At 49.8% G+C, this 12450-nt stretch overlaps 3 protein-coding genes across 3 annotated transcripts; all 3 read right to left on the bottom strand.

The window, feature by feature from the left end:
• Nucleotides 1-533: 533 nt before the first annotated feature.
• Nucleotides 534-5958, bottom strand: N7517_008652 (ATP-grasp fold subdomain 2; the record flags this gene model as incomplete). The annotated part of the gene is made up of 12 exons (XM_056726382.1): nt 534-620; nt 680-972; nt 1030-1064; nt 1123-1727; nt 1778-2437; nt 2514-2657; nt 2727-2848; nt 2909-3006; nt 3329-3419; nt 3479-5416; nt 5470-5499; nt 5553-5958. The coding sequence occupies 12 exons, from the start codon at nt 5956-5958 to the stop codon at nt 534-536; spliced, it is 4509 nt and encodes a 1502-aa protein (XP_056577233.1).
• Nucleotides 5959-7488: 1530 nt separating this feature from the next.
• On the bottom strand, nt 7489-8456 carry N7517_008651 (CAP domain-containing protein; the record flags this gene model as incomplete). Its single annotated transcript, XM_056726381.1, has 2 exons — nt 7489-7831; nt 7879-8456. 2 exons carry the CDS (start codon nt 8454-8456, stop codon nt 7489-7491), a joined length of 921 nt encoding a protein of 306 aa, XP_056577232.1.
• Nucleotides 8457-9868: 1412 nt separating this feature from the next.
• On the bottom strand, nt 9869-12399 carry N7517_008650 (thioredoxin domain-containing protein; the record flags this gene model as incomplete). The annotated part of the gene is made up of 4 exons (XM_056726380.1): nt 9869-10506; nt 10563-12074; nt 12125-12242; nt 12304-12399. The coding sequence occupies 4 exons, from the start codon at nt 12397-12399 to the stop codon at nt 9869-9871; spliced, it is 2364 nt and encodes a 787-aa protein (XP_056577231.1).
• Between the last annotated feature and the right edge of the window lie 51 nt (nt 12400-12450).

Here is a 12450-nt window from a genome sequence, read left to right as displayed (position 1 = left end):
TTATGCATTTGAAAAGAACTGACATACGATGGATACTAGAATGTGCGCTATCGCTGTGATAGCACTATGTATCACTCCTCCTGGGTACTTTTTCCCACAAATGCGTGGTGATCACGCCGAACTAGCGAAGGAAGTGAAGGAGGTGAAGGGCCCTATTTTGCCAGAGCCAGAGCGAACATACACGTACGGGGGGTTTTCTGACTCTGGCGAGGCTACGCTTTCTTTTGCCTAGATATCTTCATTGCATCATGTCTGTATATTAATTAGACAAAAGTATTTTTAGTGACTATATGTAGCATTGGGAGTGAAGATAGATGTCGGGGGTTTTGTTTAATTGTTTGATTGTCGGAGCAGGTTTCTTATAATATCATTGAGATATATCAAGACCCCCAAGATCTACAACACGCAAGGCACAATGTCGCCTAGCAAGCTAGAACCGTCATTAAATCGTTGCATGAGATTGAGACAGAGATCTATGCTGATATGTTCTACCTAGTATAACCGCATATCCACTTTGCAACACTATAAAGCAGCTATTGACTTTTCGCCAACGCGATAACCTTCTTTGCAGCCTCCTCGAACCCATCAAATGCATGCAAAGGAAGGCCACTCTCCGCAATCTACGAATATTCAAGTTAGCAACTAAATTCTAGCAACGGATATCCATATCAATGCTTACCATCTTCTGCCCCAGTTCCTCATTCGTACCTCGCAGTCGCACAACCACTGGGACCTTCATCTTCAAATCCCGGAAAGCCAAGATAATACCCTCGGCAATCATGTCGCAGCGAGTAAGTCCGCCAAAAATATTAACAAAGACGGCTTTGACGCGCGTGTCAGAGCAAATCACACGAAATGACGCCTTGACAGTCTCCGAAGTAGCCTTGCCACCAGTGTCAAGGAAGTTCGCGCAGTGGCCGCCGTGGATAGTGAGCGCATCGACCGTGTTCATGGCAAGACCGGCTCCATTGACTGCATAATATTGTAAACAAATACCTTTTTTGAACGAGGCATAGCTCAAATACATACCAAGTGTGCCAATGCTGCCTTCACCTTCCAACCTACTGTATGTCAGCAGAGATACAGGCAAACACCGGGAGTTATGAGGGTGCTTCTACATACTTGACGTAAACAATTCCGTCCTTTTCAGCTTCAATTTCCTCTGGGACTTCTTCGGATATATTTCGAAGTTTGTGGATATCTTCCTGTCGACCTGAACTGCGGAATGCAGCGTCATCGAAGCCAAAACGCGCACCGTGGACCTCCAAAGCACCGTCAGCAGAGGTTTTAATCTGCGTCTCCAGTGTAAAGGCCTCCTTTTCCTTGTAAATTTCCCAAAGTGCTTGCACAATGCCTGCAAGCTGCTTGTGGGCAGCGACTGGGAGACCCAAATGCGAGGCAACGGCAGCGATGGTGGAGCTTTCAAGTTTGGTCTGAGTGTAAGGGAATGGAAATTTCTGCGACTGAGCTGGGTTAAAGTCGGAAGTCGGCGAGGCGATGATGCATGGTGACAACGCTGTTCGGTCGACTGCAATGGAAACAGAAACAGAACTATCAGAGCTGGAAGCCGACTCATTGACAGCGACAGATTTCTGCTTGAGGATATCGAATGCTTGGAACTGCTTGATGTACAGGTTACGCTTATGGTTGGGTGTTGGTCTCGAGATTGGCGTAACTCGTCTCATAGTATGAAAGTCACGTTTGTGTGAGCTAGTGCCGGACATTGCCTGCGGGTATGTCAGTATACCTGAGATCGGATTTAAAAAAATACACTCACACTTATACTCGGCCGGGTAGACTGGTTCGCAAACAAAGCTTTCATTCCTTCACCGAACTTCTCGGGATGATTGACCATGACCGCGCCAGCACGTTCAAGCGCTTGATACTTAGTTTCCGCATCTGGTTCCCCAGGCGCAGCCCAAGCACCAGCATGTCCCATAATCCGCCCAGTGGGTGCTTCCAACCCACCAACAAGAGCCATAATGGGTCTATCCAAGATCAGCATTTCATTCGAGAACCCCAGAGACCCCAAACTAGAAGACACAATAACGTACTTAGGATCAACAGTCCTCCGTCGATAGTCCTTAATCCACTCAGCAGCATCCATCTCCGCCGTACCACCAATCTCACCAACCACGATAATACCCCTCGTATCAGGATCATTCTCAAAGAGCGTAAGGGCATCGACAAAATTCGTACCAGCCAAAACGTCACCGCCCATACTAATACAAAGACTCTGACCAAGTCCAGCCCGAGTCGTCGACGCAACTGTCTCATAGCTCAGTGTCCCAGATTTAGCCACAATGCCGACATTTCCCGGCGCGAAGCAGGGTAATGGCTGGAAGCCGATTCGGCATTTGCCGATGGCGGATATAATACCTGGACAGTTTGCACCTACTAGACGGGTCTTGGATTGTGTTTGGAGCATGGAATGGATCTGTGATACTGTTAGAAAAAAGACGCTATTCAACTGGCCCCGAAGTGGTTAACTGCGAGCAAGGAAGCACTCATACCCGAAGGATGTCGTGGATCGGTACATGCTCTGCCACAGCTACGACGAGCGGGATTTCTGCTTCAATGGCTTCTTCGATGGCTTTGGCAGTCTGGTTTCCCGGAACATAAATTGCAGATGCATCGGGTTTTACCCGTTCTTGGGCCTAGTTGGTCATTAGTCAACTGGTCAAACATCCTCCCCAATGAGAGAACAATTAGTCTAATACTCATACCACTTTGACAGATGGAAAGACTGGTAGACCTAAATGTTCACCTTCAACGCCAGGCTTGACGCCTCCCACGATTTTAGTGCCCCATTCAAGAGATTCCTTGACATTGGCAGTCGCTTGTCTCCCTGTGGCGGATTCAGCATTCCATTGCGAGATCCGTCTCAATAAAAAGGCGAGATAATTACCCGTAAATCCCTGGAATAATACTCTGGTATGGGCGCCAATTTTGAGGTTTGGTAGAGTGTCCGCATAACTGGCGGTGCGGGGGGTCGTTGTGAAGTGCCTTGTTAAGGGAGCCCGCAACTGTGGCGCCCGTTTTGGCAGGGTGTGCAGAGTCATGACGTTCAAGGGGGAATACACATGCAGATTGGCACGGTGTATAGGTAGAATGAATTATATACAATATTTTCAAAAATATGTCAAGAAGGCTATTCAGCCAAGTCGGCTAATCCGGTGTCGGAGCTTTCCCCACATTTGCCGAGGGCCCTTTTTTATACTTCGCATAAATAGATCTAGGAGATATAAATTCGTATTTCGTTTACCGAACTAACTAGATACGACTCTCTTCTCAATAATCATTAAGATGAAGCTTCTTCCCCACAAACCTCTGCCGAGCAGGCTTCTCGCCGCGTTGTTCCCGTTCCGCATTGAGACCTTTAAGCGCGTGAAGAAGCATACCAGCATCAAAGAAGCCATCTAGTAAGATAACAAGTTAGCAAATCCGCAACCAAGGCGCCAAAGGGTGAAAGACTTACATCCTCCCATCCCATCATCCTCCAAATAACTACTATCAGCAGCCGAAGTAGGCGTATCAACACCCTGCGCACCCCCACCTTTAACAATCCTCCCACGCCGATGCAACTCGGACTGCGCACTCTCAGCAAGCGCCTCCGTCTCCCTCGCGCGACTAGTGCGCGGACTCGGCTTCCGATTCGTCGCGCGCAACAACTTCCGAATCTCAAACAGATACGACTCAAGCGTGTGCATCAGTCGCGAGGTCTGTCTGTGCTTGGAACTCGCGCAGATCGAAATCGAGTCATCCTTGATAATGTACCCGATACCGAAGCCGTCAGCAGATGTGGGACCGAAGCCGAAGTGTCGCAGACACGGGTTTCCGCAATTCGAAGTCGACAGCACGGTGTTGTTGATCTTGTCCCAGCCGGCGTCGGCGAAAATCGCGGGCGTTGGTGCTGTTGTACGGTAGGCGCGCGCGCTACTTCCCGGTGAGGAGAGACCGTCTTCTGAAGGGGAGGAGTAGGAGAGTTTCGATGATTCGGGGCCCTGGCTTTGGGTTGGGGATTGCGTTTCGCCGGGGCTGGAGTATCCGCCTGTTGAGCTGGTGTCTGGGAAGAGGCCTTCGTCGAAGGAGCGTTGCCAGAGGCAGTAGAGAGCGTAGAGGTGGCGGTCTGGGCCTTGGCCTTTTAAGCATTCCTTTGTGGCGGCGGTGTGTTTTTGGCATGCGGTGCGGAGGGCGTCGACTTTTTGTTCGGCGGCGTTCTCGCCCCAGAATGCTGTGACGAAGTCTATGCATTCGGGCGTTACGGTGCGCACTGCTTCTGTGCGTCCGTGCAGGAACATCTTTGTCATGGCTGGTTCGTAGGTGTTCTCGAGTCGGCCGTAGAGGCCGTAGTAGGCGGCCTGGAAGGCCATCTGGATGAATGCATCCGGAGAGAAGCCCATGGAAGTTATGAAGTTCTTGCCGAAGCCTTCGAAGTCCAGGACTTGGAATTCGTGTTGGTAGAGCAGGTCGGAGAGGTGAGATTCAGCGAAGCGGAGTGCGATGTTAAGCTCGGGTGTCATGTCCCATTCTAGTTTGCGCGGTGTTGTGCTGACGTTTCCGAAACTGTGCGGGTCACGCTTTGCTGGATCGGGGCTGCTGGTTGCCCATAGGCTTGGGGATTGGCCATTGATGGTCCTTGCGAAGCGGAGGATGGTGTCGGTGTACAGGTCGCTGGCAAATCGTAGCACTGTGTGGCCATCCACGCCGGTATGCTCGAAGTTGATACCTGCACTGCCGTTCTTGCAGACGATGATTTGCAGCTTGTCGTACCACCGGTTGGTGCAGGTTCCAACCTGCACACCCTTGATGACTTCGCTTGTGCCACAAAGCATGTTAGCACAAAGCTCAGCCGTAGTGGATGGCTCTGTGTCGTCCAGACATAAGACATAAAGTGCTGTATCGACAATGTTCAAACACTCCGCGTTGTTAGACCTAGAATCTTTGGTCATGATATCGCGTAACCCCGACCAGACTTTTCGATTCTCGGTGCTGAGTACACCCAAAGCACCCTTGGCAGCCTCATGAAGTGGAGTTTGACCCGCGTCCTCAATAATTACCTGCAGGTTAAGCGAGATATCCTTCTCACTCATGATCAAATCGCTATTATCATCCAAGACGTCAAACCAGTAAAACTGCCCTCGACACATAACAACCATGTGTTTAGCCGAGGGGTCCTGGCTAATGACACAGCCATTATCGGTAGGTAAACGTGCTGTTCCAAAAAGCCGCGAGTACTGATACATGCAAAGAGGCGTTCCTCGTACGGTATCAGGAGGCAGCTCCTCTCGACGCACAGCTCGAACAAATGCCAATGCCGAGATCACCAGTGACGCAGCTCGAGTCACCTGGTGATTTCTGGCGGGGGTTGGGTCGTCCTCCAAAAGGAAAAATGGATTGAGGTTCAAGACAACAGCTGCGAATATTAGATGACCGCAACGAAAAGGCCAAACACGAAAGCCGACTTACGATTATCGAAATTCAAGTAAGAATCATACCCTAGAAATGATCAGCTGACTACCCATCCCAACCTTGATTCAAAGCAGACTTACAAAATTGCTCAATATAGCTCGTCTTCGAACCAGCATAAGTCTTAAGCCGCTCTTGCAGAAGAGGACCATCATTCTTTAAAAAGTCGCGAACAGCAGACTTGGTCTCTTCATGCTCACGCGGACTTTGCAAGCCCTGCAGAGTATCCAAGTACCTGCGACAAGTATCCTCCAGATCGGGAATAGGAAGTTTAGGCAGTGAATCCTGGTTTGCAAAAGTCAAGCCCTGGCTCTTGGGCGTGTGAAGCTCAGCAACCTCAGAGGATGGTCGTTCAGTAGAGACATTTGGTCTCATGACCGTGTGACCTTGGGGCTCGGACCCAGACCTTTTGCTTGTGTCGGCGTCCATGGAATCACCGAGTGGTTTAGGGGCCGTGAAATATCTGACTGCCAATGAGGAGTAAGACATGATGTTAGATATGTTCAGGTTCTCTCGACAATATAAAATCAGGCGTAGCGACTAGCGAGGACGGTAGGAATTGACAGAAGGCGCAGAGCAGTGCGATAGAAGTAGTGGCAGTCTTGAAGGCAGTATGATGGCATTGAATCTATGTCATGTGCAGATGCCGACAGATGGGCAAGGAACCAGGGAATGAAAGAAGATGTATGGGAATAGACAAAAGCCACAGAATAAAGATCAAGCAGAAATATGAAGGAAATCAGGTGGCGTGAGACAAGTAGCGAACATGATAATCTTATATGGGCATGGGCATTATAGAGCGATCTCGACGGGCTGTGGATCCGGCTCGGGCCTAAGGGGAAATGGAAAAATAACATAGACCGAGCAATAGACTTACAGAGTACTGGACAATGCAAATGATATGCAACCCCGAGATGCGGGTTGGTGTGACCGGATGATACTGTGGAAGAGCGGAATGATAGCGCCGGAGAAACGGATGAGTTTCACTTCTGCCGTCTGTCAGATGTCAATTGCCAAGAAAAGAGCCCCGTGGACAAGTCATTTCTACAAGAGTCCCTTTTAAGTATCATGGGAGACTGATGGTTTGTAATATGTAGATATCACACCTTCGGCGGTTTTCATGAAGGATAGGGATAAAATGGTCTTGTCTTGGAAGGATGCCCCTCATCCGCCCGTGGGGGCGATTAAAGGGGAAATGATAGGATAGGATGCGGGATAGACTAGGCTAAGAACTTACTTCCAAGGTTAATGTCAATCACCGATGGTCCCTGCACGTTGCAGATATCTTGGCTTGGGGTACAAACCCGTTGAAGTTGAGAGGTCAAATAGCGCTTTAATAACGACAAGAGGCTTTGCGGGACCGAGGAAGTAATTTCCCGTATACCCGACACAGAAACTCTTCGGAATTGAAGTATATCGGGCATGGACTCTCAACTTCATGTCCCAATGACGTTTCGGGCGAAGGGACCGGTCATGCGGGGGAGCTTGGGGTCACGTGAACACATCGTCATAGTCCATACACAACTACAAAACCCTACTGAGGTGAGGATGCTGGGATAACTTCATTACATATGCTAGGGTTGTACACAGTACATCACGCTCGCAAAAGGAAAAAAAAATGACGCCAGAGATTTTGTTTATCCACAGGATGCACCGCAACACAGAAGTGGCGGAAAACAAGGAGTCAAAAAGAATATTCACAATGGAATAAGAATATCTGCATTGCCATGTGTCCTCCAAAGTAGAAGGACAAAGCACGCTTGCATACATACAGTATGGGTCACAATGGCAAAGACCCGCTCGGCCTCCGTCCTTCGAGAGCTTCCGAGCAGGATCACCGATTGAAGCAGGACATGCAAATGACGAAGAAGGTAAAAGACAAGAAAATAAATCCAGATGGCGCAAAGCCAATGGGGAAGACATAATGTTTAAGAGAGATAAGATCAACAGTCTTGGAACACTCCAAGAATCTCAGATGCGGCATTCTCAAAATCAACAGCTCCGTATATCCCGAGACATTTATGAGCTGGGCTTCAAGACGTTCTCGGCATAACCGCCGCCGACGTTGCCGGGGGAGCCGTAGTTGCAGACAGTGTATGCCCCCTCACCACCAATGTTCTTAAGATCAGCGCAGGTGACGGTGGCACAACCGACTTCAGTGGTGGCCTTCCAGACGATCTGAGTGAAGTGGCCCCAGACTTCGAAGTTGCTCATATCAGGGTTGGCCTGGCCGTAGAGGCTGGCAAAGTTGGGTGCCTCTCTGGTGTACATCATGTCGCTGATGATCTTCTCGCCAACGTCGGCCTTGTCGTAACCGTATGCGATGTTCTGACCGTAGGATCCACTGGCAGACTCAATGGAACTAGTAACGTTAGTATGATTGTTTCTCAAGAACGAAGGAATACTCACGTGTCATGTCCGTACTCGCAACGCGAGGCAAGAGTGTTCGCAGCCTTCTCGAGGTCGGTGGACCAGGTCAAAGCGGGGGAAGAGTGGTCGCTGCGGTGAATGTTGTGGTAGTGCAGGACGGACTCCTGGTAGGAGTTGCCAGCGCTGGGAGCGGTAGTGGCAGCAGCGGCGGTGGTCGAGCTTGCCGAAGTGGTAGCGGCAGCGGCAGCAGTGGTGGTAGCCGCGGAGGTAGCAGAGGTGGTCACAGCCTTGAGTTCGGCCTGGGTGGTCGAAGAGGAGGTAGTGGAAGAGGTGCTGCTGGGAGCAGCCTCCTCAACCACGGCGGCAGCGGTAGTAGAAGCGGCGGCAGGGGCGGAATCGATCTTAGCGGCCTTCTTGGAAACGTCGATGGGGAGGGCAGCCTCGGCGGGCTTGGTGTGGTGCTGCTTGACCACAACAGCGGTGCCGGTAGCGGTGGGCCACTGGGTGACAGTCTCAGTGACGGTGACGGTAGTCCAGTCGGTCACGTAAACTTCCTTCTCAATAACCTTGGCACAAGTGCCAACTGCCAAGGCAGCAAGGATGATAGCAGAACGCATTGTGGGATAGACAAAGAAACTTCTCCAGGAAGTTTTGTTAAGAGGGTCGGGATTGGTTCAAGCAGATCGACTGCGTTGACAAAGGAGTGTGAATTGAGAAATGAATGGACACCTTCTTTCTTCAAAGAGTGAAAGAAAGATAAGATGCTGAAAGGATTGAATGGCTTCGACAGAGGGAAGGGGGAGGTTTAATGAGTAAATAATGTAGAAAGGGGAGACCACTGGGTGGGGCCGTGCGTAGGAGATTAATTTTTAAATGAAAGTCCAAATGAACTTGAACTCCGGTAATTATTTTATAAATTGTTCTATCGAAATATGAAAAACTTCAATGGGGTCTCTCCTATACTTATTGTCTGGGGAATTTCCAACCTCTTGAGAATTGTAAATACCTCAATGTGGCACATTCTATTGTACATTCCAAGTCCTAGATACCACAACTGTGAGGCTGGAGATTTGGACTAATCAAATATTCTCCGGGATTTCACCTGCAATTTCGTTTGGCAGATTAAGGATATGATGATGTGTCCCCTGGATGTGTTTACTTATCCCCTGGATCACCGTGGACCTCTTAAGTCCTATGGAGTACGTACGCTAGTTAGAAGAGACAAAGGTAATTAAAAGCGCCATGGGTTTCCATAGAAAATCTAGATGAGAAAAAAACCCCCCAAAGGTGGAAAGGCATAGATCGTAGCTATGATCGTAACGGGACAGCCAAGCCCCTTGTCCAGGAACAGTTTCAAAATTATCCACTGTGTAGCTTCAATGACCAATCAGATCTCATTGACAACCTTGGAACTTCTCCCCACTGGAACTAAGAAAGTTAGTCTACTCGGGCGGATCTGAGATAGATTGAAGCAATCAACCTCGTTTCAGCCACTCATTTAAAGCGGGAATACAGATTCTGCGGACTACACCGGAGTAAGTCGCAATCAAAATGAGAGAGTATCCTGCTTTCTCCTGGGTTTTAGGAGTATCCTTTAATATTTTGTTTACATACCGCCCTTATTGATAGTGGAAAAGTGAGTCCAAGGTTGAAACCTGGGAATATCACGGAACAACCAATCAGAGACGGAAAGAGCCCGGGAGCGTTGGCACACTCCATGGGTCATTGTGGGACAGGGCGCCTAGCTACATCGCCATACTATATGTGCATACATGTAGGGGAAAATCCAAAACATTGTATTCTGTTTAATCTGTCTCTGCCGTATATTATACAGACTCGGTAGATTCTAGTTACCTCCACATTTCCGGCAGTGGAAGCCCACAGGGTCCAAAGTCCACAGGGGCGGCAGGAGATCCGCTCTGAAATAACGTAAAGCGTGACCCATCCAAGAACGCCACACATAAAAACACCCCTGATGTTAATATCGAAAATATAGCAAAAAAAAAAAAAAAAAAACCATAGCGCTAGCCTAGAGATCAATAGTTCGGCATTGCCCAGCCTCACAAACCTTCAAGTAGTTCTTGGCCGGATCGGTGGCCTTTAAATCTTTAAAGAGCGCATTGCGGGATTTGAGCCAGAAGGATTGGTTGCCCACAAAGTCTTTCAGATGGGAGGGGCGAATGTCGACAAGCGAAGTGACCACGATAGATGAGGACACGGCCACGCCGGCCTCCTCCCGGATCCGCCGTCGGATTATGTCAATCGTCGACACAGGCTCATCATTCCGACTGAGGAGACTGTCACCACGTGGATTAGGGATAGAGACTTCCGCGGTGGAGAACACACCCGTCACTGTGCGAGTGCCAATCTGGAGGCCTACAATCACGTCCAGCATTCCTACAAACAGGAAGGGGTGCTGGATGATCTCCACAGCGAAGGTGTTGCACGTTTCCCGGGCCAAGGTCCGATAACTCTCATCCTCGAGCAGAGCGGACAGGCGTAGCAGATTACGCGCAATGACTCCGTTTACCGAAGGTGTTGCGGACTCGGTACCAGTCTTCAGACGGAGGAGGGGGCTAGGCATGCCGGGGGTGGTGACTGAAGGTGTACTGTAGTATCCGGTAGTTGTAGAGCCACTCTGGGCCAAGAAGTATTCATTGAGGTACTCTAGAATCACCAAGTTAGCCATTGTTTCCCATTCAAATCAAAGGGGTTATTCTCACTTTGCAGTCGTTCGGCAAATTGGAGATAGCTGTCATCGTAAGTAGCCTCGTACATGTCGAGCAGCCCGCTAGCCAAGTATGCGTAGTCATCAGCGAAACCTGGGGTGTCTCCATGACTTCCATCGCGGTAAATACGCCATAGCTGCCCTGTGGCTTTGTCGAAGAGCTTGTCCTTAATGAAGCTGATTGCCCGTGCTGCCGCTTCGCGACACTGCACAGCCTTGGAGCTCTCGATATCCTCAAACAGAACACTACACTTGGCAAGCGCACCGATCGCCAATCCATTCCAGGCCACGATAATCTTGTCATCCAGGTCTGGCCGCCCACGTGTTCGCTCGCGGTAATCCTGCAACTTCTGCTTTGACGACTTGATGATCTTAACCACCTCTTCCTCGCTAAGACCAAAGTCTTTAGCGAGTTTGCTCGGTGTGGCGCGGATGGACAACACGTTTTGGTTCATGAACTCATCATGCGGGTCGTACTCGGGTGGGACATTACCATCAGGGAGAACACCCCAGTGTTTGGCACAAACTGGAGCATCCCGAGGGCCGAGGACTGAAGTAAGTTCTTTCAACGACCAGACATAAAAGGCACCCTCCCGCTTTTCGGTGTCATTTGGGTGAGGGTAACTGTCCGCATCTTCTGAGGAAAAGAACCCTCCGGTGGGCGACTGTATCGGGTCGCTCGTCAAGTAGGCAGCCAGATCATAAACAGCGCCTAAAAGTTCGGGGTCATGAGTGAGTCGGAAAGCGTCCACGTAGACATCTAATAGCTGTGCCTGGTCATAAAGCATCTTCTCGAAATGAGGGAGACCCCAGTCCGTCGTCACGCTGTACCGTGCAAATCCGTGGCCAATGTGGTCCCGAATGCCACCACGAGCCATGTTCACTAGGGTCGTAACGGCCATGGCGGTTGCTTGTTCACACTCATCATGCCCGACAATATCCTTGACCTGAGTCGGGTAGGCACCGACCCGGAGTAGAAAGCTGAGGTTAGACGGCGTAGGAAACTTAGGTGCGCGGCCAAACCCGCCATTGGCCGAGTCGTATCGAGATGCGAAATGCTGATACGCTTCTTCTAGAAGCTCAATATCCATTTCCTCCTCTTTATCGTTATCGCGATCACTTTGCTGCGAGTGAGTCCCTTCCTCGGCAAACTCTTTCAATTGTTTGGTGATTTCTTTAGCGCTGTCGAGACAACGTTGCTGTTGTGTCTGCCAGACATCTCTCAATTTTTCTAAAATCTCCACGAACCCGATTGCCTCGGGGCCCGTAAATGTGTTTGAATTTGGGCCTTGCCAGTAGGTGCCCCCAAACACGGGCTCGAGGTCAGGAGTCAAAAACACATTCAAGGGCCAGCCGCCAGAACCTGTTGTGGCCTGGACATAATTCATGTAGATGTCGTCGATATCTGGTCGCTCTTCGCGATCAACCTTGATCGGGACGAAGGACTCGTTCAAAATCGAAGCCACCTCTAATGACATGAACGATTCTTTTTCCATGACATGGCACCCTAGTCAAAGTTAGAATACCAGTACCCCCAGTCAGATAGTTGTAACTTACAATGACATGCGGAGTAACCGATACTGAGAAAGATTAAACGGTTGTGCTTCTTGGCAAGCTCCATGGATTCTGCATCCCAGACTTGCCATGCTACCGGGTTGTTCATATGTCCTCGGACCTGTTGTTTTATGAGCATGTTGCAGTTTCATCGGGGGGGGGGGGGGGGACACATCTCTCACATAAGGGGATTTGCTTTGCTGTAACCGATTGACCATTTTTGGGCCCGTTTCGGGTACACCGTGCCGCGGATGTGCGTGGTTAATCGAGGCGGCCATTGTGACTTTCCAATATTTTTGCTGGTCGGAGCCTAGAGGTCCGTCAGCCCG

This window comes from Penicillium concentricum, assembly GCF_028827145.1.
Source record: "Penicillium concentricum strain IBT 3081 chromosome Unknown utg000003l_segment0_segment0, whole genome shotgun sequence".
NCBI classification, from domain to species: Eukaryota; Fungi; Ascomycota; class Eurotiomycetes; order Eurotiales; family Aspergillaceae; genus Penicillium; species Penicillium concentricum.
This window is presented reverse-complemented; position numbering and strand designations above follow the sequence as displayed.